At 48.6% G+C, this 26,780-nt stretch overlaps 1 protein-coding gene across 3 annotated transcripts in view; it reads right to left on the bottom strand.

Moving 5' to 3' along the window:
• Positions 1 to 26,780, bottom strand: part of adcy1a (adenylate cyclase 1a) — a 63,584-nt gene that overhangs the window by 32,856 nt on the left and 3,948 nt on the right. For all 3 annotated transcript variants that reach the window (XR_004764670.1, XM_035412076.1, XM_035412077.1), the window contains exons 2-4: positions 23,984 to 24,133; positions 18,199 to 18,317; positions 14,081 to 14,192 (exon numbers count right to left, since the gene is read on the bottom strand). Coding sequence is in view for 2 of the 3 variants with exons in the window: in XM_035412076.1 (XP_035267967.1) it covers positions 14,081 to 14,192; positions 18,199 to 18,317; positions 23,984 to 24,133 (381 nt within the window). In the remaining variant the exon portion in view is untranslated. The remainder of the gene's footprint in view (positions 1 to 14,080; positions 14,193 to 18,198; positions 18,318 to 23,983; positions 24,134 to 26,780) is intronic.

Here is a 26,780-nt window from a genome sequence, read left to right as displayed (position 1 = left end):
CATATCGTATGGCTTTCAGATGAAAGAAATAAGCCTCGTGACAGGCAGGAGTGCTTCGGTCATTACCTGGCAGATAGACACGCTGACCTTCGAGTGACCCGTGGGGGGAAGAATTGACTCGAGAGCAAACCGCAATCCCATAATACACCTGTCCCCGCTGCCTCGCATGATAAAATAGGCCAGTGACAAAAAGAAACAGAACAGATATGCTTTTGCAGTAAAATTCTGTGAGTTATTTCCTGAACGGTCGCCCAGCTAAATCTAGCCTTTATCTTCAAATACATGAAGCTGGGCTTACATTTCTCTCTAAAGTCTGGGAATGTGCATATATGTTTTTATACTCAAATACTGGTAGAACACAGACTCCAGGACAGGGCGTACTGTAACACCTGGATGTAAACACGTCTCCATCAAGCTCCCATGAAACCTCCTTTAAATAATGTATTATATTAAAGCATTATTATGATTTACAGTGCAATGACTTTCCTAAGGCAGCTGTTTCTCACCCCTTACAAATGGCTTTAAAATATACACTGAGGAACAGCTGGTACGTCAGTCCTGATGTACCATGAGCGTTTACAGGCAGCGAGTAATGTGAGCGTTAGCAATTAATTCACACGAAACAGACGTAGCACAGCTTTATTAATGGGTCACGAATGAAGTGGCACCAATTCCCTGTTTACAAAAGCATTTAAAATAAATGTCACGTGAGAATTTAAGAAGAAAGGGTAATGCTAGCACATAAGGCTAATGCTAGCTCATAATCCTCCAAAATGTCTTACCTTTCTGTCCATTTCGGTGACAGTTACATTCAGAGTTTTGTATGAATTTTTCCAGAATTCTTACAAACTACAGTAGTTATTACATGGGCAAGTAATAACCCCTGTAGCCCAGAAAATCATAAGCTCTTTCGAATCAAATAACGGTTAAGAGTCAAGAGTTAATGGGACTGGAGTAGAAGCCTTATACTTTTGTTAATCATCCAGAAACTTAACATTAAAAACATATGATGGAAAAAGACTTGTAGGTATATAATGTTTATTTTTCCATCTAAAAATAACATTTGCACACACACACACACACACACACAAGCACAGGCACACGCACAGAGAGAGACAAACAAACAAGCAAACACACACACACACATATGCAGAATGAGACATACAACCAAAACTTGGCTCATGTCAGTTGGCACTTCAGGACATAAAATTACTCAGTCCTTCCCTGTGCTTTTTCTTCACCCCCCTGTTGCCCCCCCCCACCCCCCAGACCAGCTCTCCACCTCTCTGTAGACGTAAACCAGGTTCATCTCTGCAGCCACAGCACAGGCAGCTTGGTGGGGCTGTCAGTGCTCTTCATATCATATCATCGCCACGGCAACAACGACGGGCTCTCCCCAAAACAGCGGCGTCCGTGCCATCCGACAGCTTCGCCACCCGCCGGCAGGGGCCATTAGCGCCTGCGCTAGCAGAGACCGGCCGCGGGGCCCTGTCTGAACTCGTCGCCGGCGGCAACACAGAAGGCACCCTCCCGGAGCTCCGCCCCCTTTGTCTCCTGCTCGTGCCAACCGACAAGCCTCCGCCTCCCCGAATCTGGATCCTGTTACCTAGCGGGCGTGCCAATTTAACGGGCAAAAAAAAGAAAAAAAAAAAAAACTGTTCAAAACTCCGTCTTGGTCACAGGGTATAATGAGCTGCGGTACCACAGATGTTTCATTTTGGTTCGCGTTCCTGTGGCAGACCGAATATTAGAATTGTAAATCATAGCTCTCTCCCCCCCCCCCCCCCCCCCCACCCCACCACAATCTCAATATTATTACGCTTATTAGGAATATTATAATTATGAGTTTTTAAATTCTTTTATAATTATTATTATCGTTATTGCAGCAGCAGCGGTAGCAGTAATAGTATTATTATGAAGATGAGGTTGAGAATAACCGGCGACAGGAAATTAGCTTAAAGCTGAAACAGGAAGGCAATGAGCAAAGCAAACAGCGACTGTATAGGATATCTCATCCTACCTTTAAGGGCAATTTACCTGTGTCTACATCACATTAACTTTCACATAATGTTCACTTGATAAAAAGGGCCTTTGCATGATAGGGGTGTAAACAGTGTGTGTTTGTGTGTCCATCACAGGTGATATATCTACAGGTATGTGTGTTTCCCAACCAGGTGTGCTGTCAGACGAGGTGAGGTGGGCCGTGTGAAAAATCAGTTTTAAAAAAATTTCAAATGAATAAAAAAAAAACTTAAATGAACAAGTCCCAGTCACAAAAGCCCAAATACATGTAATTAAAATATGCATATTATCGCTCAAATAAAACCCTGAAAAAGCATTTAGGCCAACTGTTACATCAACGCCAGTATGTCCCTCGGGTTTGAAAGTGGTGTGGCATGATATTCTGTAAATTTGGAAAATGTGCCAGGGAAAGAACAGGGTCGACAGAGCGAGCGTAGCATTAGCTGGTGAAGGCGTGGCACTGAAATCTTCACCGCGATTCGGTCTGGCAGGTTCCAGTCATGTGGGAACTGATGCCACAGTGCAGAGGTCCTCAATCTTATCCAGAAAGGGCCGGTGTGGGTGCAGGCTTTCATTCCAACCAAGCAGTCACACACCTGATTCCACTAAACAAGGAGCAAAGCAAAAACTCTAGTGTTTGATTAGTAGAATCAGGTGTGTAACTGCTGTAGTGGTTTCCGTACCCAAAGCCTAGATATGAGGTCATCCGATCACCAGGGGGCGCTGTGAGTCAAACAACAGAAGCTGGGTTCGCATGGCAATGGGGGGGGTGTGTGGGCCTGACAGATCGGTGAGAGGTTGCCAAGTGAAAACCCTTCGGGAACTGAATGTAGGATGGAGCGCTGTCCTTAAGACTGCTCAGTGGGTGGTTAGGCACCAAGGCCTTAAATCTGTGTCCCCAATCAGGAACTGGAGGACAAGGGAGAGGAGGCCTGGGCCACATCGAAATCAGCACCTACTACCGAGCATAGCTGTTCAGAACTCTTTAGCAAAGAGCTGTTAAGTAGGCTCAAAATTTAATTTTCTCTGAATGCAGTGTACTTAAAACCCCGGGAATGATTTTATACTTACTTTACAGGGTTTTTGCTGAGAACATTCTAATACTCGCATACTTTTCAGGAAGTAAACAACCGTTTGGGCAAAAATGACACTTAGCTTTGCTTTAAAAATAAGGCACAGCTTTGCTGATGTTCTCCTTCTATAACAACAACAAGAACGACACGTGAGCATGAGTGCACAAGTGTGGAACATCTTCTGAAACTTCCACAGTATGGCTGAAAAATAGCACAGAGGATATATCTTTACCGTACTATCCATCAATCCATTATCTAGGATGACTGGAACACAGTTGTAGGTTAATTTTCAGGTGACCGAGGGCCCAGTCCAGGAGCAGCGGACTCTCTGAACGCACCGAGCCGATCTGCAGCAAGGCCAGCCATTACAGACCTGAACACAACCAGGAGTTCGGCATAACACCGCCTCGGATTACTGAGCATTCTTAAACTCTCTCAGAGTACACACCAACCCGGTTAAGATTCACTGGAACACTGTCAGAGTTGATGTGCACGACATATACATTACATTTATTTGCCAGATGCTTTCATCCAAAGGGACGTACAATAAAGATAAAGATACTTTAAAGGTACTTTATACTTTATTGAACCCCGTGGGGTAATTTGTCCTCCGCAATTTGACCCATCCTAGTTACGTGGGAGCCGTGGGCAGCCGCAGTGCAGCGCCCGGGGACCAGCTCCAGTTCTGAGGCCAGTGCCTTGGGTCAAGGGCAACTGCAGGAGCGCACCTAACATGAGGTCACTGGAGCAACTACAGTGTACACCTGCGATGCAAACCCTGGGAATTCAGCCATTCACAAGGGCGCTACGGTGACCAGGACAGGTGAGAGAGACGCCAGCTCAGCGCCCAGGTGATTTATTCCGTCTCAAGCCGCCATCGAGCCCCGACGGCGCTCCGACCGCTCGGTCCCCCCCCCCCCCCCCCCCCCCGGTGCCGTCCTGACAAACGGCGAACGGGGGGAGATGTTCTCGTCTCGTCTCCGGCGGATTAAAACGAAATGGATCACCGGGGCCCGGCTGCGGACACGATGGATCAGCAGCACCGGCACACGGGCGACGGATGTGGGGGGGGCGGGGGTGACCGGGAGGGGGGGGGGGGGGCGGTGCGGAAGAACCAGCTGGATCCGAGCAACCAGACTAAACATTTTGTCTGTGTCTCTGTTGTCAAGAGTAACACACATCATCTCTGCCCTCTAAATTAATTCCCTAACTTGCCTGGCTACCGCGCACGCCGGTCAACAAACCAGCCTTACCCACCGCTGCCGTCCCTCCAGAAAGCTGCTGCACAAAAACTACACAAAAACACAACGTTTGACACACTGCTTACAAGAACCTCTTCCTGCTGTACGTAGCTCTGGATAAGAGCTTCCGCTAAGTGAGTGTAATGTCAATGTTACATAACCTTGAGAAAAAAGTGCATTGTGGATAATCTACCCTCATCACTTACTGTCTCATTATAACTTTTAAAGCAATAAATCTGATTCAGGGCAATGTATACAGATAACTCCACTACACATTGCAGTATAAATGCAATAACTCACTTAGACCGCTGAACCTTTGCCAGAGTAAGTGAGGATTGGTGTTTGAGGGTGAGGTTTGCAACGAGAGCCCAAGGAGGACTGAATTACCATGTGTTTGGCCATAGCTTCATAATGCTGCTGCAACAGCACGCACACGCACACGCACACGCACACGCACACGCACACGCACACGCACACGCACACGCACACGCACACGCACACGCACACGCACACGCACACGCACACACACGCACACACACACACACACACACAGGTTATTTATTGCACAGGGTCTCCCTCTCACCCTGTAAATGTAGTGCATTGATTATCTGATATAAAGGCCTGGAACGTGAAATTCAATCTAAAATAAGCTCCCATCTGCAGCCCTTCAGTACAGTACTCCGTTCTCTGCACTGTGTGTGTGTGTGCGCGCGAGTGAGTGAGCGTGTGTGTGTGTGTGCATGTGTGTGTGCATGGGTGTGTGAGCGTGTGAGCGTGTGAGCGTGAGTGTGTGTGTGTGTGTGTGTGTGTGTGTGTGTGAGCGAGTGTGTGTGTGTGTGTGCGCGCGAGTGAGTGAGTGTGAGCGTGTGTGTGTGTTTGTGCGTGTGTGTGCATGTGTGTGTGTGTGTGTGAGAGAGAGTGAGTGTGTGTGTGCATGTGAGCGAGTGTGTGTGTGTGTGTGTGTGTGTGAGCGTGTGTGTGCGTGTGTGTGTATGTAAGTGTGTGTGAGAGTGAGCGTGTGTGTGTGTTTGTGTTTGTGTTCGTGCGTGTGTGTGCATATGTGTGTGTGTGTGTGTGTGTGTGTGTGTGAGAGAGAGTGAGTGTGTGTGTGAGTGTGTGTGTGTGTGAGCGTGTGTGTGTGTGTGTGTGTGTGTGCGTGTGTGTGTGAGCGTGTGTGTGTGAGTGTGAGTGTGAGTGTGTGTGTGTGTGGCTGAGATGAGACGGGGTCACACAGGTGCAGTGCACCAGCCTGCCTGCCTGAACCCACAGTGCGACACGCCCTGACCCTCGCGGTCAACGGCATCAATCCTCACCCAGCACCGGGAGGTCACCAGGGGTCACTACGAGCAGCGGGGAAAGAAGCCTCGCCATGACAACGGTGTCATGGAAACGGTCGCTCGGCGCCCCCTCCATAAGGTTTGCCTTATGCCGGTCATCGGCTGCATGGCCTACAGCAGTGGGGCCTGGGACCCGGGAATAAGGCCATCTTTAGAGGGACGCAATTACTCAACAATGCGAGTTTGGGTTCCTCACTGGCTGAAGTTTCAGGAGCCTCTCGAACATTCTTCTGACAAATGAATGCAAAAACCAGCCTACACAATGACCCCCCAACCCCCACCCCCCACCCCCCACCATAACGACAGATTTTTTTTTTTAAATCACTTTTACTGTTTTATGGGGTTACATGGAATAAGCTTGCATAACTGTACTGGACTGTTGGAGTTGCAATGATGACAGGCAGACAGGTTATCATGTCTCCTGTGGGGGGGGGGGGGGGGGTCGGGGGGGGTGAAATATTTCCGTGGACACAGGGGGCCTTGGGGGGGAGAAAGCTGGAGAGGCACTGCCATAAACCATATATATGGAAGCAATACACAGGCACTGATGATATGACCTCTGGACCCAGCTGCAGGCAGGGGTGTAGAAGCTGAAGCTATACTGACGGACACACCCTAACAGAATGCCAGCACTGACACGATTTAGCTCCATCCTAGCAGGTCAAGAGCATCCTCCCCCCCGGATCTGGGTGTGAAGTTTGACACCTCCCTGTCCAGCACCGACAACATCAGCACAACACGTCGCTTCGCTCTGCAAAAACATTTGAGGATCGAGGCCCTTACCCCCAACCCATCCCGAAAAAAAACTCACTCATATCTTTATGCTCCAGAGTGGCTTACCAGCTACCTCACTGAACAAGCAGCAGCTTATCCAAAACATTATTAAAAATGTTTTCACCGCACTTGGGTATTGTCATCCAAGACACTGGTGTCATGTCAATAAACATTTTAATAACTGAAACATTTGTTTTCCGGGTCTCACCCCAGCTTACGCGAAACATTCTCACAACGTTGCTGCCATGTAGCGACGGTGACATAACACTGACGAAACATTCCGGTGACGTTTTTGCGGGAGCGTTCTGTAACCCGCGTCGGCCCTACCTGTCCCTCTCACACACTCAGAGTGGGGGACTCCAGACCGGCACAACGTGTCCCACATACGGCCGCTTAAAAAGGGGGGGGGTGGGGGTCGTGGTTCCTGTCCCGTGGCTCCACACCTATGGAACGCCCCCCCCCCCCCCCCCCCCCGAGATAACCTAAAGCAGCGACTGTCCTTCCTGGTCCCGGACTACCACGGGGTCTGCTGCCGTTTGATGTTACTCTGGAACATAACTGATCAATTAAAGCAGTCCATTACACAGCTACCTCGTCTGGCTTTCTTGGTTCTGAACCGATTGCTGATATTAAGGCAGGAAAAATAAAAAATAAAAAAAACCCAGCATACCCTGCGGCAGCCTGCCTGGACCAGGAAATAAGACGACTGACCTCAGGGCTTCCTACTCAAACAGGGCCTTTACATCAGTCTGGAAAACCTCTTTCCCAAGCCTGCTACTAATTGGCCATCTCTTTTTCTCTTTTTCTCTTTTTGGCGTGCTCGGTTTCTGTCCCTCTAACCGCTATTCCTTCTGTGAATATTGCACGTCTTCTTCTTTTGAATTGTTTGTCACTTTTAATTGCGGTGCTCCAGCGCTGCCCATTGAAAAAGCGCTCTGAGACTGCCACGCTGCAAACAGCGCACTATAAATAAAATTCATTATTGTTGTGTTATTAAATGCCTAACCCTGTCTCCCCCAAGTGAGGGGGGGGGTTACACGGCGGTGGTTAAGGTAGTCAACCCCCCCCACCCACCCACCCCCCCTTTGCGGCAGACTGCTTTGAGCTCCTGGAAAAACGCTACTATGGACGCGGCGCCTTATTAAATGCAGGCCATCACCCAGTCGGGTGTCCACAGATTCCTGGTAATAAGCTCTGCTCCCAAATTATGATTGGATAACAGGGCCGCTGGCGCCCAGATGACAGGGACAAATGTCACAGGACACGCCCCCAGTGTGGAGGCCAAGCCGGGAGACTGTGTGCGTGTGTGTGTGCGTGTGTGTGTGCGTGTGTGCGTGTGTGTGAGCGAGTGTGTGTGCGTGTGTGTGTGTGTGTGTGCGTGTGTGTGAGCGAGTGTGTGTGCGTGTGTGTGTGTGTAAGTGTGTCGCTCTCTCCCTCCTCCCTGCACTAAGCTCCAGTCGACAGTTTCAGTGCCATTTCAGATCCGAGCGGGATTATCCCGGTCACATGCTCCGGCTACAACACACAATCTGCTGGTGTTTTTAATTATCTCCACGCAACACGGGGAGCAAGAGAGAGAGAGAAAGGGAGAGAAAGAGCAAGAGAGAGAGAGAGAAAGGGAGAGAAAGAGCAAGAGAGAGAGAGGAAGAAAGGGAGAGAAAGGGCAAGAGAGAGAGAGAGAGAAAGGGACAGAAAGGGAGAGAAAGAGTGAGAGAGAGAGTGTTACAGGAGTGGATAGAGAGTGGATCTACGGTGCTTCCACTGTCCGCACGTCTCCACGACTCCCCCGGTGACTTAATCCAAAATATGCAGATCAATAATCTACACAGATTAGAGATGAAGAGCAGGACATTCACGGCGACCTCCTGGTGACCCCACAGAGGGAGACAGCTTCCTTATCTTCCCTTACCGTATCTGGACATTTATTTGCTAACATGTTCAGTTCTAAACATACCGTATTTATTCCCTGCCAGTAAAACTACCCTGTTGATGGGACTCGGGATTAATACGAATCTAAAAAGACGACATAAAATTACAGTATCTGTACAGTATCACTGGCGTGTTCAGTTCCAAAATGAATTATTTGCGGACGGTAAAACGATCCTGTTGATTCAATTGAGGGTTCCCAGACATAAAATTATCTGTACATGTATGCAGTAACATGTTCAGCTCTAAACCTATTCATTGGCCGACATTATCCTGTTGAGTTAACATCAGGGTTAATAAGAGTCTAAAAGACATAAACTCCATATTATAATATTCTACTGTATGAAGCATTTCATAGCATTTCACTGAGTGCCTCCTCCAGAGGGGCCTGTGGATCCTGGGGTAGTAGTTGTGTTCGTGCCCAGAGCTGTGAAGCTGTTTGTGGGCAGGAGCACGGGCGACTCTCCCTGCTCTGCTTCTCCTCTCATTTCCTGCACGCTCCCCCCCACCACCCCAAACCCCCCCTGTTCTTATCTCCTCCATTTTAATGAGGCCTGGGCCTGCGCACAAAACTTAGATAAGCACAAATCAATATAATATTAAACAAGTTTTCAAAAAAAACAAAAACACAATTCATGACTCCGGTAGAACACGCGGCTTAAAATAAATAAATGTCAAGATGACAAATAAGCGGAAAACACGATTATGATTATCTTGGGTAGACGGCAAAAAGACACCCGCCACGTCTAACCTCACCAGGCCTTCTCAGGGCGTACGCAACACCGTCGCGTCGCGCCGGGACAGCGGGGGGGGGGACGGCGGGGGGGCGGGCGGTGCGCCGGCTCTATCTTTAAACCGTGGAAAACGGCCTGTCAGAACAGAGAGGGAGGACGAATGGATGCAATCAGGACGCTGATGAGAGGAGCCGGGTCGGGTTCGCCTGGCTGGACGCAGGAGGGAAAGCGCACAGCCGCCCTGCAGGCCTGGAGAAGGGCAGAGCGTCTGGGCTGGGCTGGGCTGGGCTGGTCTGGTCTGGTCTGGGCTGGTCTGGTCTGGCCTGGTCTGATATGGCCTGGTCTGGTCTGGGCTGGTCTGGCCTGGTCTGGCCTGGTCTGATATGGCCTGGTCTGGGCTGGTCTGGGCTGGGCTGGTCTGGTCTGGGCTGGTCTGGGCTGATCTGGCCTGGTCTGGTCTGGTCTGGTCTGGTCTGGTCTGCGCTGGGCTGGGCTGGGCTGGGCTGGGCTGGTCTGGGCTGGGCTGGGCTGGGCTGGGCTGGGCTGGGCTGGGCTGGGCTGGGCTGGTATGGTCTGGTCTGGGCTGGTCTGGGCTGGGCTGGGCTGGGCTGGTCTGGTCTGGTCTGCGCTGGTCTGGGCTGGTCTGCGCTGGTCTGCGCTGGTCTGCGCTGGTCTGCGCTGGCTTGGTATTGCCTGGTCTGGTCTGGCCTGGTATGGCCTGGTATGGCCTGGTATGGCCTGGTATGGCCTGGTATGGCCTGGAGTGGTCTGGTCTGGTCTAGTCTAGCCCGGTCCACTACTTACTTACCCGGTGGCATTCTTTCAACACACAGAATCTATTTTTTTTAGCGCACAGCTCCTATATTTAATTAATTTCTCATCTTACTTAAAAAAAAACATATTTACTAATAATCACGCAGTTACATATTTCTCAAATTTAAATTAAGACCAGGGAAAGCTACAGTACGCGATAACAGATAATGGCAGAAATGTTGCGATTAGATGTTCATTAGCAAACGAATAAAACAAATAATGTATTGTCTATATAGCAGAGTAACATGGCTAACTTCTAATGGTGTGGAGTATAGAGAGGGTCAAAACTATAAAAGACAGCACCATACACTGAATTAAGGGTGTGGATGTCTTGGCCCGTTAAGCTCCCTGTTAGCACTGAGTGGAACCCAGGTCCGTTTAATTGGATTTGGATGCGAGGGACTAAAGGAGATCACTTTGGGAGCTCAACGCAATCCGCACACAAACACACACACACCCGCGTGCGTGTTCGCTTTCCCGCGCACACACACACACACACACACACCCGCGTGCGTGTTCGCTTTCCCGCGCGCGCGCACACACACACTCGCGCACACGTACGCAACGCCTTCGTGGCCATCGCCAAACCGCTTCCTAACGCGGTTTTGAGCCAGTGGTGCCCTTCATGACGTCTGACCGGCACAAAGAGATCCTCCGTGCTGTTGGAAGCACAGTAACGGGCATCGCTTTATGACACCGGGAGATTGCACATGAGGTATAGTGCTGTTTTCATGCCTGTTTCATTAACATAGTCTGTAATGTGGAATATGAATACACTTAGTATTTGTTTGACACAGACACAGTGCACAGCCACTTGGCCGTCCCAGGATTAGCTGTGAAGCTAAAAAAAATTTCACCTGTGAACCCTGGACAGGTAACGGCGCAGTGATAAATTCGATGGGTGGCGTTGCAATCGTGCAGCAGTTGAAACAATTACACTGCAGCTCTGCTTTGTTCCAGAGCGCCTTGACTGGCATGCAGACTGATCTTTTTTTGGCTGGACTGCAACAGCGGGGCCAGCCCTACAAACGCGAACATCTGTGACTGAGTGACTGAGCGATGAAGTTACACCATTGGTCGGCCGAGTTATGAAGGCACACCATTGGTCGGCCGGATCACGTGTGTTAGGTCCAGCCACATACAAGTTTTTAATCAGGTCTTGTTTAAATAACACTGCCCGGGTTCTCATCAGGCGTCTCCGTCTGTTACACCAGCACTAAAGTGCACCAGCTGACAGGAAGTCCTGTCAACCTGTTCCTCAAACGCTAAAATAAACAAGACCAGGTTAAAACCTAGCATATGGCTGGACCGAACACATGTGACCCGGCTGACCACTGGTGTACGTAACTTCATAACTCGGCTGACCAATGGTGTAACTTCATAACTCGGCCGACCAATGGTGCAGCTTCATCACTCACTCACTCACTCAGTCACTCAGTCACAGACGTTCGCGTTTGTAGTTTGTGGAGCGAAAGGTGCAGTTAATGAGCCAGAAAGCATGAAAGCGAACACACTGTAACTGAGGAGGAACAACATCCCTCAAAACAGCGAGGGGGACGGGAACCCGGGGGGGGGGGGAGCCGAACGGCGGTTTTGATCTCTAACAACATGGCCGCCCTGGAAGTGCAAAGGCGAAGGCTGCAGTTCTGCTACCGTGGAGAAAAAAAGAAAAGAAAAAAATCAAAGCACCAGGCGGAGAGAGAAGAGCCATTAAGCACTGGCTGTAAAAATCCAGCAACGGAGAGAGAGAGAGAGAGAGAGAGAGAGAGAGAGAGAGAGAGAGAGAGAGAGAGAGAGAGAGAGAGAGAGAGAGAGAGAGAGAGAGAGAGAGAGAGAGAGAGAGAGAGAGAGAGAGAGAGAGAGAGAGAGAGAGAGAGAGAGAGAGAGACAGAGAGAGAGAGAGAGAGAGAGAGAGAGAGAGAGAGAGAGAGAGAGAGAGAGAGAGAGAGAGAGAGAGAGAGTGAGAGAGAGAGAGAGTGAGAGAGAGAGAGTGAGAGAGTGAGAGATCAGAAAGTCACGCACCGAAGCCTAGAGTCCGAGTCTTCGGCTCACATCTCTAATCACGGGCGGGACGTCGCTGTTCGAAACCCCCGATTGCTCGGCTCGATAACTAGCCAGCTGTACAAAGGGAGGCAAGGTGGGACGCGGAGGTCCGCTGACCCTCGAGCGGCGGCTTTGGCCCGATGTTTAAAGCCCTTTGTACCGGGATAGCAACGGAGGACTCGCAGGATTTCTACGGAAAAAGAAAAGAAAGAAACAAAAAAAGGATTCTCCGGCCAGCTCGGGCGGTCAGGTGGTCATGCCCAATCAGTGTGGACAGAGCCTCAAACAGAATGGGCAATGATGAAGCTCCAGTCCAATAGGTGATAAGCCAAAAGGCAACAGTCTGCTGCTTTCAACCTCTGGCAAGAATTCTGAGCTTCAATATCCTATCAATCAATCAATCAATAAATCAATCAGTCAATCAATCGGTCACGTGGCACCTCTGTCCGTAGAACCACGGTCTGAGGGAGGCTGCTGACACGTAATATAGTGAAAAAATGAGGATGGAGAAGATGAAGAAGAGTAAATCTAACGAAATGTACGACGGTTGACACATACTATGTTACAGCAGGACACACAGACACGCACACAAGCACACACACACACACACACACACAAAATGTATGCGTAAAACTTGGGAAGTTTCAAGCTACTACCATTCATAGGACAGTCACTACGAAAGAAAGCCTCTTTACCGGACCACTACCTCATTTTGAAGCACTAAGGAACACAAACATTTTTGAAAGATTTTGAGTGGGGAGTGCTGGGGGTAAATGGCTGCTTGAGGACAATTTTAATGCTATCAATGCAAATGTCTCAAAGTTGCAAAGAGCATCGACCTGGTCACAGCTGCACAGAGTACATTTCCTGTTTTACAACGTTCTATTCACCAACGAGCAGCAGGGATTCTTTAACATTGCAGTATTTATTTTATTTATTTTTTTATTTTTTAGTACTCATAGCAGAATCCGTCCAGGTAGCAAGCAGCCACGGCCGGTGTTTTAGCAAGGCAGGGAATAGCCGAAAAAGTGCCTCCTGTGCTCCCGAATTACAGATACAATCAGTTTCCATTTCATACCGTGTCCTGCAATCTGAGACCAGCTCTTCCGGGCGACACCACAAACCGAACGCACTGCAACCAGCGGGGGCCGCTCAGAGGCCTTTTGAAGGGCACATCAAACTAGAAAAACTTCTTTATGAGAAATATTTTTTTTTTTTTTTTTTTTTTTTTTTTACAAAAATGTATGAATGAATGGAAATTAATGAGAGCAACAACAATAATATTTGGATTAATGTTGTTGCTCTCATTAATTTCCAAATATTATTGTTGCTCGCTCGCATGCCTGGCAACCGGGACTGATATTATTCCCGACTGCTGCAAAATGCCTAATTCAGTATTTGGTTATGATCATGAGAACACCGCATGACCCCCGTATTTCAATTCGTGCGATGCAAATCTGTTATCTTAAAAGGCCCAGCGGCGATATCTTTCTCCGCGAGAGGATTCACGGCTTTGTTCAAAGCAGAGCTCAGGTCTGAATGAAAGGCTACAGGCCCTCCGGTGCATTAGTGCATACGTAGCCTACATTCAGCATTAAATTCATGAAATGAGGCCTATGACCCTGGTAGCGATAGCTCTTTTCATATAAAAGCGGATATTTAGCCCTAGGGTTAATCTCACTGAAATGTGTTTTTTTCCCCCCATATCCTTAATGTTGAAAAGCGTAGTTATAAGCAAATATTTTAATGTCCATTTCACACACAGTGCATTTAGGTGGTGTCAGCACCCGCAGAAACATTAAGAAGCCAGCAAGATAAAATAAAAGCAAACAACAAAAACAGACGGAAAAACCGCTCCATTTCCCGTCCTTGATCCCTCGTGTGTCTCTTTCTCTTATTCAATAAACCCAACGCGATAGGGTTGCAGGTGCAAAATGAAAGCAAACAAATGACACCAGACACTTTGAATCATCTTGTCCTCGGTCAAGGTGAACCGCGGGCGCGTGCAAAAATAGAATAATAATTCCGTCGCCACAGGTACAAAAAAAACTCCCCGCTGGACGCAAATGGGAATCAAGTAGTCAAGCGTTTAAAAGGGTGGAAAATCAATTACTCACTGTGGCCAGTTCGTCAAACTTGCCGAAGAGTTCATTCAGCAACTTGACAAGCTCTTGCGCCGTGCACTGGGAAGCCAGACTTGTGAAACCCACGATGTCAGCGAACAGGATGCTGGGTGGAAAAACAGCAAAACATCACGTCAGCCCAACATCGGATATTCCTCAAAAATAAACGAGCCGGTCCAAGCATCCTAAACGAAAACCCGAAAATCAATTATGCTCAAAAGCTGGCATATTTCCACCGATCGAATCGTCTTCAGAAGATCGTATTAAACGGCACTTTGCCGTCGCACAGATGTCAAAATAACGAGGTGTTATCGATTCAATTTACTGTGAATATTTTAACGAGCTGCCATCTGTAACGACAAAACATTACACTTAATTATAACTGTATTATGTTTGCAGCGTGCGTGCTATTTTTAATCTGCAGTATACAACTAAAAATTCTAGAAACTTAATTGTACTTCTCTTCAAGCTCAACAAAATTCTGTTTACAGCTGAATAGGAAGGTCGGGGTGGAACCGGAAAGTTCAGGACTTGACTGAATTTGACAGAGAAAAAGGCTAAGTGGTTTTGGCCTGAAGTAGTATTAGGTGTGTGTGTAGTGCTTGTGTGAAGTACTTTTGCTACTGCTTCAAAAAAGCATCCACCCCCTGAAACGGGCATGCACTTTCCACAATGAATAACTGCTTATTTCAGAAAAAAACGGCACCGTTGACGGGCATGACACTTCAAATGCTGTTGAAAAGTCAATTAGCGTATCATTGTTTCACGTAGAAGCTATTGACATCTGGCACTCGGCAATTACACCTCGCGGAACTGACAGCGCATGAAATGGCGTGGAACCCCATGCAAATAATCATTCAGAACAACTCTGCGTGTGGCCGGCCTGACCAATCATATTTGGGCATCGGGGGCGGTAAACAATACCAAAAATCAGCAAGAACACATTTTGCTCTTGGTGTCATAACAGAAACGTTGTTTATAATCAGATGCACGCACACACACACCACAGAGCATTAGCATGCATCGTTGACTACATATGAGTGTGTGTGTGTGTGTGTGTGTGTGAGGACACACGCATGTGTATGCAGGCATGTGCACATGCACGTGTGTGCATAATGGTGTGCATACACAAATTAAGGTGTGCATACGTGTGCAAGAACATGCATAAGCGCTTTAATCTATACAACGTAATTCAGCGGACACTGACGTACAGATATCATGCAAGGGCAGCCCAATTGGTCCCTCATGACCAGACCTAGTACTTAAACATCCCCGCTCAGAGAATAACAGATAACCATCTGTTTGTTTTTTATTTTTTATTTTTTATTTGTTTTAAGGAACATTCCAGTAAAGGAGGGGAGCTCTCGCACCACCCACCAAACCCCAAAATCCCTGACGTGTTTATGAAAGCAGAGCCAGCGAGCGCGATGAGGCGGGAGAAGCGCTCCGGCAGTCCCTCAGGTCACCGTCCAATTTCTGCCACGGGTCTGTGTGTCAGACCGCGTTAGAGCGAAGCCCGCGGGGGGGGGGGGGGGGCACCAAGACCGCCAGACTCATCACCCCCCCCCCCCCCCCACCTACCCCCCCATGGGTAAGAAAGGCACCGGCCCCGTCTGAGTACCCCGTCTGAAGTGGCATCCTTCCTCCTTTCCTCCCTCCCTCCCTTCTTCCCTCCCTCGCTCCCTTCTCTCCCTCCCTCCCTTTTTTCATCATTTCACTCATCTGTACTGATTGGCTAGGCCAGGTTTCTGCCATCTTGTTTGGAGCTGTCCATCCTCTGATATGGTTGGGGGGGGGGGGGGGGGGGGGGGGGGGTTTTCAACTTTTTTGTGATCCAGGGACATCCCCCCACCCAGGGTCACAAGCATCCAGGGGACCCCGTCATTATTTAAAAATTGTTATATTTTTAAAAAAAAGAGGTTTTATATTTTAAAAATGTTTTCCCCAATCCGTATGTCGTCATTGCATACTGTCTCAAGTCTGGCCAGCGGCGCCCCTGCAGTACCTTCAGTGACCCCCAGGGGGCCTGTGCCGTGGACCCCCCTGTTGATAACCTGGGGGGGTCTTTACAGATCTGGGCGGGAAGGGCGTGACTTCAGCTTGTTTACAGAAGCCGCCATTTTCCCCCGGAGCTCCACATCGCCGCCGGCGCGGCAGTCCCGTACGCCCGCCCACTGCCACGCCCCCGTCCGCCGTGATTTACCGCCCCAATCGCACCCGACGACACCCCCCTCACGCCGCGGAGCGTCCCACACAGCTAAATCGGGAGGCGTTTAATCGACTATATAATCATTTGGCAGTTAATACCCCGGATACGGACGGCAACTAATTGGACTTTTTTGGACTAATTTTTTTTTCTTTTTTTTGCATTTCGGTTATGGGCAAATACAGGAAATGAGCAGCGGGGGCTAAAATTAGCACGAATCGTCGCGCCTCAGGAAGAGCCTTTCGACGCGTTGCGAGCGCCAGGGCGCGGCGTCCTGCTCAGTTGTCGCTGTTCGAGAGCGCGCTGAAATTATTACGGTGTTTTTGGATTTAACTGCTTTAATTATATCAGATTCACCTCATGGCACAAGAAGCGATAGAGGGAGAAAGTTCTCTGAGAGGACTAATTTCTCTGGCAGGGAGATTAGACGGTCCCAGTGGGCCTGAAATTACAGATGGTTAATGTTATTGCCAGCACGATTGGACTTTGTGATTGTTCCACCCCCGTGGTTGTGGGAGTGTTTCCCTGGTGAGGTGAGTGTGAGTGTGTGTGTGTGTGTGTGTGTGTGAGAGAGAGAGGAAGCAAGTTTGTGTATGTGTGTGTCCGTGTGTTTGTGAGCAAGCAAGATTGTGTGTGTGTGTCTGTGTGTGTGTGTGTGCGTGCATGTGCGAAAAAGAGTTCAAATGCACTCGTGTGTGAGTGTGTGTCTGTGTGTGCGTGTGTGTCTGTGTGTGTGTGTGCGTGTGCGTGTGTGTGTGTGTGTGTGCATGCATGTGCGAAAGAGTTCAAATGCACTCGTGTGTGAGTGTGTGTCTGTGTGTGCGTGTGTGTGTGTGTGTGTGTGTGTGTGTGTTCTGGAATGTTTTGAAGCCCGGTGGGTGGGAGAGTGGGAGAGACTATCAACATTGCTGATCAAGTTTTTAAGCCTTTTTCTTCAATAGTTAGACTGAAGTCTGTCACGCAAATACTTGGATACGTGATTAATGTTCTTTAAAAATCAATGCACATGCAACAAATATCCAGTCATTTGCCTCATCATTAGATTCACATTAAAATGATATATACTGTAGATATATTATTTAAGTTTGCATGTTTCTTTCCATATGCACTGTATCTATGAGACAGTGTTGACAACAGGGGCTCAAATTTCTTAAAAATCACAAAACAGCTGATTGTAATATCATTTCCATTTTAGGTACACCCTGAATGAAAGGGTCAGCTGTTATCTCAGTGCGTCAGGTGAGCGTTCTCACCTGAACATTAATAAGCTGTGATTTGGCCCGTGTGTTGTCAGGGTGGGGGGTTTATGGGTAACAGTAAGCAGGTTATTAAATCGTATTCGCACGGGAACGCGGCTAACGGGCCGGCGTAATCCCCGGCGCTAACCCCGCGCTAATCGCATCAGCCGCGCCGGCCGTCCGCTAATCGTAATCTGAGGTGGAAGAGGTCACGCGCGCCGTCGCCTACGAGACCACGGAGGCCGTTGCCACGGCGATGCCCTCTCAGGTCCTGACGCAGGTGCGCTTCGAACGGCAAAGGGGAAGATTTAGAGGTCAGGCAGGAGGCCCGTGACCTTCGCGAGAGGCAGGAGGCAGGGGTCGGGCGGGGGGGACAGGGGATGGGGGGGGGTGCGCAGGGGGGAGGGCAAGGCAACAAAAACAACGAAGTATAAACACAATGGAGCACGACCGCACCGGTCAGTGACCTCAGCATCCAGCCGACTGAGGGGGTGGCTCATTTTGGCCGACTGGGCAGAAGTGAAGCAGAAAGGGGTGCTGGAGGTGGGACAGGAGATGGCAGGAGGGGAGGGGGGGGGGGGGTGCGGGTGGTCGCATGGGGTTCAGGGGAATGATTTGGGGGGGGTGGGGGGGGGGGGACGGGGGGGGGACTCGGCTGCCAGGCGTACCTGACGTTGTCGTGCCTCTGGATGTAGATCTTGTGGAAGATCCTCTCCGGTGGCTTCAGGAAGTCCTCCTTCATCTCCATGGCGACGTTCCTGGGCAGCAGGCTCATCAGGAGGCGTTCCTGGCGGAGGGGGGAAGGCGACCGTTAGCACAGGGCTGCGGTGCGGTGGGGGGGGGGGGGGGGGGGGGTGGTGTGATTAGCACTTCTGAGGCCCTGCCCCGCTAAACTGCTAAACCAGGGAGAGGCGGCCTCCACCCCCCCCGCCCCGCCGCCCCCCGCCAACCTCAGATCTTCCGCCTGCAACCAAGTCCATGGCAACCGAGCATGAATCATTCATTTAAGGCATTCGCTCCGTTTTATCTGAGCGTGCTCGCTTCTCCTCTCTGCCCTGCACCCCTCACCAGCGTCCTGTTCCCCCTGCACCCCGTTCCCCCAGCAGACTGTTCCCCCTGCGCCCCATACCACCAGGGTCCTGTTCCCCCTGCGCCACGTTCCCCCAGCGTACTGTTCCCCCTGCGCGCCTTTCCCCTGCGCCCCATACCACCAGCATCCTGTTCCCCCAGCGTCCCGTTCCACCAGCGTCCTGTTCCCCCTGCGGCCCATACCACCAGGGTCCTGTTCCCCCTGCGCCCCATACCACCAGCGTCCTGTTCCCCCTGCGCCCCATACCACCAGCGTCCTGTTCCCCCTGCGCCCCATACCACCAGGGTCCTGTTCCCCCAGCGTCCCGTACCACCAGCGTCCTGTTCCCCCTGCGCCCCATACCACCAGGGTCCTGTTCCCCCTGCGCCCCAAACCACCAGCGTCCTGTTCCCCCTGCGCCCCATACCACCAGGGTCCTGTTCCCCCTGCGCCCCCATACCACCAGGGTCCTGTTCCCCCTGCGCCCCAAACCACCAGCGTCCTGTTCCCCCTGAGCCCCATACCACCAGGGTCCTGTTCCCCCTGCGCCCCATACCACCAGGGTCCTGTTCCCCCTGCGCCCCATACCACCAGGGTCCTGTTCCCCCTGCGCCCCAAACCACCAGCGTCCTGTTCCCCCAGCGTCCCGTTCCCCCAGCAGACTGTTCCCCCAGTGTCCCGTTCCCCCAGTGTCCCGTTCCACCAGCAGACTGTTCCCCCAGTGTCCCGTTCCCCCAGCCGACTGTTCCCCCAGCAGACTGTTCCCCCAGTGTCCCGTTCCACCAGCCGACTGTTCCCCCAGCGCCCCGTTCCCCCAGCGTCTGGCCCATTCCTATCCCCAGAGCTCCATCAGCGCTGAACTGCGTTTCCAAACACCACGCCATCGCTCCAGCCCGAGGCCTTAACGCATAAACGGCTGTTCCCTACAGCAGCGGTTCCTGTACGTCCGGCTATACAGACAGTGTATAATGCCAGGCACTATATACCTGGTATATGTGCTGTAGCAGGGCTGCCCAAATATGTTGCTGGAAATCTACGGTTCTGATCTACAGTCCTTATCGCTCCCAACCCTATCAAAGCACACCTCATTTCAACAGGTAGAGGTCTCGTTCAGCTGCTAATTAGCAGAGCCAGGTTGTGCCAAATTAGGGTTGAAATGGAAACCTACAGGACCGGTAGATCTTCAGGAACAGGCTTGTGAGCCACTGCTCTATGGTACTTGCTTCTGGGAGCACACAAAAATGTAACAGAATACTGATATTTCACCCCCCCCCCCCTTTTTTTCCCGAGAATCCCGACAGTATTGCATATTTTATGACGAAGATAATTACTAATTTAGTTATGCTGTGATGGAATAGCATTCTGATTGTATTCCATAAAGGAATTGCAGGGTTTTTAATATTAAGGGTGCTGTTTTGCTTAGATGGTTTCATGTGAGGGATTAAAGTGAGGGGTCTAGGGTGTCTCTTGGCGTAGCCCGTAGAGCACTGTCCACATGCTTGTTGCGAGCCGCGACATCGGCGGTTTGAATCCCGACCGTGCGACCTTTGTCGCACGTCTCTCCCTCTCTCTCTTCTCCTGTTCTTCCTGCCTCTCTACACTGTTCTGTCCAATAAAGCTGAAAAAGCCCAAAAAAATATTTAAACAAAAACTGAGGGGTTGGTCTGGCAGCTTCCTGGTCAGGGAACTGGCCTTGCAACTCTGAGGCTGTAGGTCTAAACACATATTTAATCACATTTTGAAATCTGGTGTTTGGCTCCAGCAAAATTGATTCTAAAACGTCCCATTTGTGTGGCCTTCTTGCTACCATCAGAAAGAACTTTATCAAGGGCAATACTGCCGTTATTGCCACAATAATGCCAGCTAATACTACATCAGCTGCTTTTTCTAACATCCTATCAGGCTGATTATAGTGGATTCAAACTGTGAGGGAAAGCTGTCAACTGTCAGCAAGGGCATACGAGCTAAGGTAAATGTGAAAAATGTGATTTAAAACAAACTAAAAATCCTTGACAATTAATCACGTGTTAACTCGTAAATTTTGACAACCCTAACGAACAGTAAAACAGGTTTTTTTTTTTTTCAGGAAGTGGGTGAAAAGCTAGATGAACTAAATTAAGATTTACAACATGTACACACACCTTCAGCTTGGGAAAGCTTGCTGACAAAGGGAAATGTTACTTGCCCCTCAGCCGTAGAAGATTTTCACTCCAAAAGTGTGAAATCTTAATTTGCACAAATGTTCCTCCGGTAGTCTCACAACATTTTCTACTTGAATATGACAGCCTTAAAGATGCAGACATACCATTAATGTGGGCACAAGTGGTAGCACATATGTTTTAGCACATATGGCTGAATTCATAAAGAGTTTGATATATTAATGGTGCAAACATACTTAGTCCACTAGAGCGACAAATGCCATCCTCTCTCTCGGTTTTAAATCATCCACAGTCTCAAATCCAAAGCCTCAAATTCATAGCCTCAAATACACAGCCTCAAATACATATCCAGAAATCCACAGCCTGAAATCCATAGCCTCAAATCTCCAGCCTCAAATACACATCATCAAATCCATAGCCAGAAATCCACAGCTTCAAATCCAAAGCCTCAAATCAGAGATCTGGGCCCGGTTACGCCCCCTCAGAGCGCGCAGTAAAAAAAAAAAAAATTAAAAAAAAAACCAAAAAACAAAACAAGGGCAAAAAACCGCACACTCAGCACAGCCGTCGTTTCGTTCTATCGTCTCGGGCGCCGCTCCAAAACACCGACCTTAGCATCGGCCGAACGCCTCGCCTTTCCTCGCTTTCAGAATAACTTAATCAATTTCAGCGATCAGAGAAGCTGTGGGGGGAAACGGCCGCTTTGATCATAGCGCGCTTTCCGCACACTGTTTACCCACGATGCAAAGCGCTCGCTGGCAGATCCGGGCGCAGTTCAGATGCGTAGGTACGAAAAAGCCAAGCGGATTCTGGAGCAAAGCCGCTGGACTGCTCTCTTTTGGGCATTTTCTGTTTCCATCTTTAAAAACATCACCAGGGCGCTCTTCTACAAAAACCTTCTACTGTGGCACTACACCTGTGGTTTTTTTTTTTTTTTTTGCATTTATTTTAACTTTTTTGTACCATTTTTTTGTTCAGATTTCTTTTGGATGTGGCCTGTTAACTGTCATTTATGATCGAATTAAATAATAGAATCCGCTATTTAATTAGATTATTTTGCTTGCTGAGGATCTGGTGGAGAAGCAGCCATTATGTTACAACTGGGATTACATCACCTATGTAAATTAAATATACATTTCTTAGTCTACATGATGCAACATGCATCTGTACTGCTGATTGGGAGGGGCAGAATAATAATAATAATAATAATAATAATAATAATAATTCATGTCTACTATGTACAGAGACAGACTGATGCAAAGATTCAGAGTTCTTGCAGGCATCAGCCCCATTAATTATGTATGCAGGCATTTAAAGCTTCTACAATTTTAACTTTGATATACCGTCAAGCAAATCTTTTCTCATAATATTTGTGCAGGGTTTTTTTTTAAACAAGTGTGGATCATGATATAATTAGTTAATGATTTTGAATTCCAGAAAGTGAAAACAACTGGGGAAAAAAACCAAACATTTTATGGTTATTTGGATTTAACAAAATTACTACATATTTATTCTCATAGAAGCGTACTTAGTGGTGCTGGCTTACTAAGTCTAAAAATGGCAATAAAGGATAGCCCATGGTATAGGTAGATACTGAGTACTGGTACACAGCCATATGTGCAGTCATGCAGTGGCTAAATTACTACCTAAGTACCATGACTACGACATTAACATTCTGTACAGTAAGTGCCAAGTATTACGTTTACTATAACAGGGGGTACTTAATTGTCAACTACACATATACATACAGTACCAGTACAGTAAAATTAAATAAAAAATGAAACAGGCTTACACATTTCTATTGCTTTGTTCACACACACACGCACGCGCACACACACACGATATATTCAAATGAGATAACGGGATCATCTTTAAAATATTTCCCGATAACTCTTTGTGTTCACATTTCTGCAATGAAGAGTGTGCGCATTCATAAGGACCAATCACATTAGACTTTCCCTGAAGCCTAAATCTTGCATTACCATATTGCCGTATCCAACCAGTCTTCCCGAACCAGACATCAATTAAACTGCAGGCATGGACCGCATCATGAATATTGATGCCTTCAAACAACCTGCCCCTCATCTAAAACAAGGACTGGATTCATTATGTTCAAAGATCACGGTCAAGGCAGTTACGGGTTTATTATACACATGTATTTATTTTATAATTATATATTATATATATAATTTAATTTTTTAATCCAGTGACCTTTGAAAAAGCCTCGGAAGCAAAAAGAATCCAATCTACTGGAGTAATTATCTGTCAAAACACAGGCTCGTTTAATTTGATAGCATGTAGAGGAACCGAAATGTATGTTTTTTTTATTGTTTTTTTTACGCGCACGCTAAAATCATTTTTGCCGTTAAAAACGGTCTGCTTGCTGGCTGATTAAAGCGTGTCCGCACGTGGCTGATTGTTACATCGACTGCAGCCCGCTTTCAGAGACTCAGACAGGCCTCATTAAACGCAAAATTCTTCGATACGTCGGTTTTAATTGAAAGAAAGGCTCGTCTGGCCCGGGGAGCAGGGAGCGTGATTGTACGGAAAGCTGTTGTTATGGTAATCGTTAGCGCTGCCGTGTGACGAGATATGCGCTCTGAAGATATGCAGGCCGGACTGGAAGAGGAATGCTGGTGCTGATATGGCATGCGTAGGGGTCATGACCATTTAGGAAATCAGGCATATGATAACGTATTATGCAATAATTAGGTGCACCCTGAACATCTTAATTACAGCAGGGGAGGGAGGGGGGGGGGGGGGGGGGGGGTTGTGTGTTAGAGTGTGTGTAGACGCACAAACATTTGCACATGTGCACATGTGTTTGTCTCTTCGGTGTTTGTGTGGCTGCGCATGCGCGCATGCATGAATGGACATGTTCTTGTGCATGCGTGTGCTGGCACGCACGCTTGTGTACAAGCACATACATGCACCAGAGTTTTTGTATATTTGGGTGTTCATGTGCGCATGTGTTTGTGTGTGTGTGTATGTGTGCATACATATGAGGGTCTCTGTGTACTGGTGCATGCAGGTGTGCGTGTGCTTTGTTTGTGTGTGTGTGTGCATGTGTTTGTGTGTGTGCGAGTGTGTGGGTGTGGGCGTGTGTGTGCATGTGTGTGTGGGTGTGTATGCTTGTGTGCGCGCGCTTGTGTGTGTGTGTATGCGTGCATGCATATGTGTGCGCGCTTATGTGTGTGCATACGCACGTGTGTATGAAGGTCCTACCTGCTTCTCGTTCTCGTCCTCCAGCCTCAGCCTCTCCTCGATGCAGTTGCGCGCCTGCAGAAAGGCCTTCCTCTGAGCGCGCTCAGACAGGATCCGCACAAACACGCCCGACAGGTTGACGCTGGTGAAGAGGACCGTGTTGGCCACCAGCTGCAATGCAGAGCCAGAGTTAAACACAGCGGGAGAGCAGTGAGACCGGGGGCGGGTTCAATAGCAGAGGCTGTGTGGGTGCCTCCAGATCCACATCCCAAATGTCATAGTTACATTTGTATACTGTTTAATTAATTTACACCATTATGGCCAAAGGTATGTGGACGCCTGACATCCAAAACCTCACCCAGAATCATGGATGTTGGAGTTGTTCTGCCCTCTGCTGCTATAATAACATCCACTCTTCTGGGGAGACTTTTTTTTATACTAGATGTTGTGGGGATTTGCTTCCATTCAGCCAGAAGAAAACTACTGAGGTCGAGCAATGATTGGGCGATTAGGCCTGGCTCACAGTTGGCTTTCCCACTGATCCCAAAGGTGTTGGATGGGGCTGAGGTCAGGGCTTGGTGCAGGCTAGTCAAGTTCACCGTTCTAGGCAAAACCGTTGCTATATGGACCTGGCTGCGTGCCCGAGGGCATTCTCATGCGGAAGCGGGAAAGGGGCCTTCCCCAAACTGTCGAGGGAAGCACAGAATTGTCTAGAATGTGATTGTACGCTGCAGCATTGGGATTAGTCTTCACTGGAACTAAAGGGGCCTAGCCCAAATTAAGAAACAGCCCCAGACCATGGGGGTGTCCCGATATTTTTGTCCCGGTGTCGTTTTTTTTAAAACTCAGGTGACCGCGGTGGAAAAGTGGCACTTGACAACAAACAGCTCTGTAGTACAGCAGCACCGGGGGGGGGGGGGGGGGGGGGGGGGGGGGGCACGGGTGCGTGAAGGAGTCCTTGACTCTCGTTCCCTGCGCTTCAATCTTCGATGACATGGGAAATGCGTGAATGTTACGCAGCCAACGGTAAAAAAAAAAAAAAGAAAAACTACGCGTGTGGCGTTAGAACCAGAGGCCTTTCATTTGGCTAAACTGTCTTAACAGGGACCTTTCCTGGCCGTACAAACGAGCACTTTTCTCTCTTTTTTCACCCATTTTCTCCCCAATTTAGCTGTTATACCAATTCCTTGTGTGTATCGCAGTCCTGGTCGATGCGCTACCCTCTGTCGGTCTGGGGAGGGTGTAGACTTACCACATGCCAGCCTCCGATACATGTGGAGTCGCCAGTCGCTTCTTTTTCACCTGACAGCGAGGAGTTTCACTGGGAGAGAGTAACGCGCGCGGAGGTTCACGCTATCTCCCACAGATCCCCTCCCCGCGGAACAGGCGCCCCGACCAACCAGTAGGAGTCGCTAATGCAGCGATCAGGATATATAACCTCACCGGCTTCCCACCCGCGAACACTGCCAGTTGTGTTCGTAGGAACGACTGACCAAGCCGGAAGTACCGCTGCCGGGGATTGAACCCGGGCCTCTGCGGTGGTAGACGAGCGCTTATACCTCTACACTACCCAGACGGCCCCAAACGAGCGCCTGAAAGACTGAAGCCGAGTCATTAATCTTGAGGAACATGTTCTGTTGTGGCTGCTGTTCTTGTTGTTGTCGTTGTTGTCGTCGTCGTCCTCATCATTTATTTTGAGGACGATGCCGTCGCACGGTGTCTCCTGTCTCAGCCTTGCTGAATGCGAGCTTCTATCTTGTAAATTGTCTATGAGTACTAGAGGGGATTATGGGATGTTTTTTTGTTTTTTGTTTTTTGTTTTTTTAAAGATAGGGAAAAAGGTTGATGTTGCATAAACTTTTGTAGGTGTTCTTTTAGATGTTGGCTTTACTATAGCCATTGGATGGCTCAAAGTTCAAAGTGTAATAGAGAGAAACGTAAATGAGGAGAGAGAGAGACTTGTCCGATTGGCAGGGCAGAACAGAAGGTCCAATGAAAAGACAAATATGCAAATGCATAAGGAAGGCAAATGTACTGTCAAATGAAAAAGTGATTCAGCAGGCAGATTGACTGACCAATCACAGTAGGCAGGAGTGATTCGGCACTGCTTATATTACACAGGCTACAAAATCCAGTAGAATTAAGTTCTTTTTTACTGACATTAGAGTCAAATTAACAGCAACATATCACTTTATGAACAAGTCAAACAATGAGAAGTCACAGACAGCTTTCCGGACTTTGGACATGTGCATTTTCATTTTCCTGTCATGTAATTGATCAGGTTACAGTAATGCTGCGATAAAATGACAAAATATCAATAAAATGTTGATAAAGTGAAGTAATAAAGTCGTGTCTTATATGACCCAGGGCTGAGACTCGGTTGCCAAGCAACCATCCAATGTACTCTAATGATTATTCTAAAACCAAATACTCATACTGCATTTTACAGGGTCCACACACTATGTACACATGTATAAGTATTATATTACACAGAATGCATCCCTGAGTTATTACAAAGATTGCAGTGATTTCAGGCTGGTTAATCAGGAACTTAATTGGTGTGTCCAATAGAATTTTGAACAGCAATTGATTTTCAATAAAGAAATAAACACTACAGTCGTTATTTGGCTCACCAGTGTGCGCGTCTGTGTGTGAGTGTGTATGTGTGCGTGTGTGTGTGAGTGTGAGTGTGTGTGTGTGCGCGCCTATGTGTGTGTGTGTGTGTGTGTGTGTGTGTGTGAGTATGTATGTGTGGGTGTGTGTGTGAATTAATGAAAATCAATCATTGAATCCAATATTTGCTCTTGTGTTGCTCCCC

The sequence above is a fragment of the Anguilla anguilla genome, chromosome 4 (assembly GCF_013347855.1).
Source record: "Anguilla anguilla isolate fAngAng1 chromosome 4, fAngAng1.pri, whole genome shotgun sequence".
NCBI classification, from domain to species: Eukaryota; Metazoa; Chordata; class Actinopteri; order Anguilliformes; family Anguillidae; genus Anguilla; species Anguilla anguilla.
This window is presented reverse-complemented; position numbering and strand designations above follow the sequence as displayed.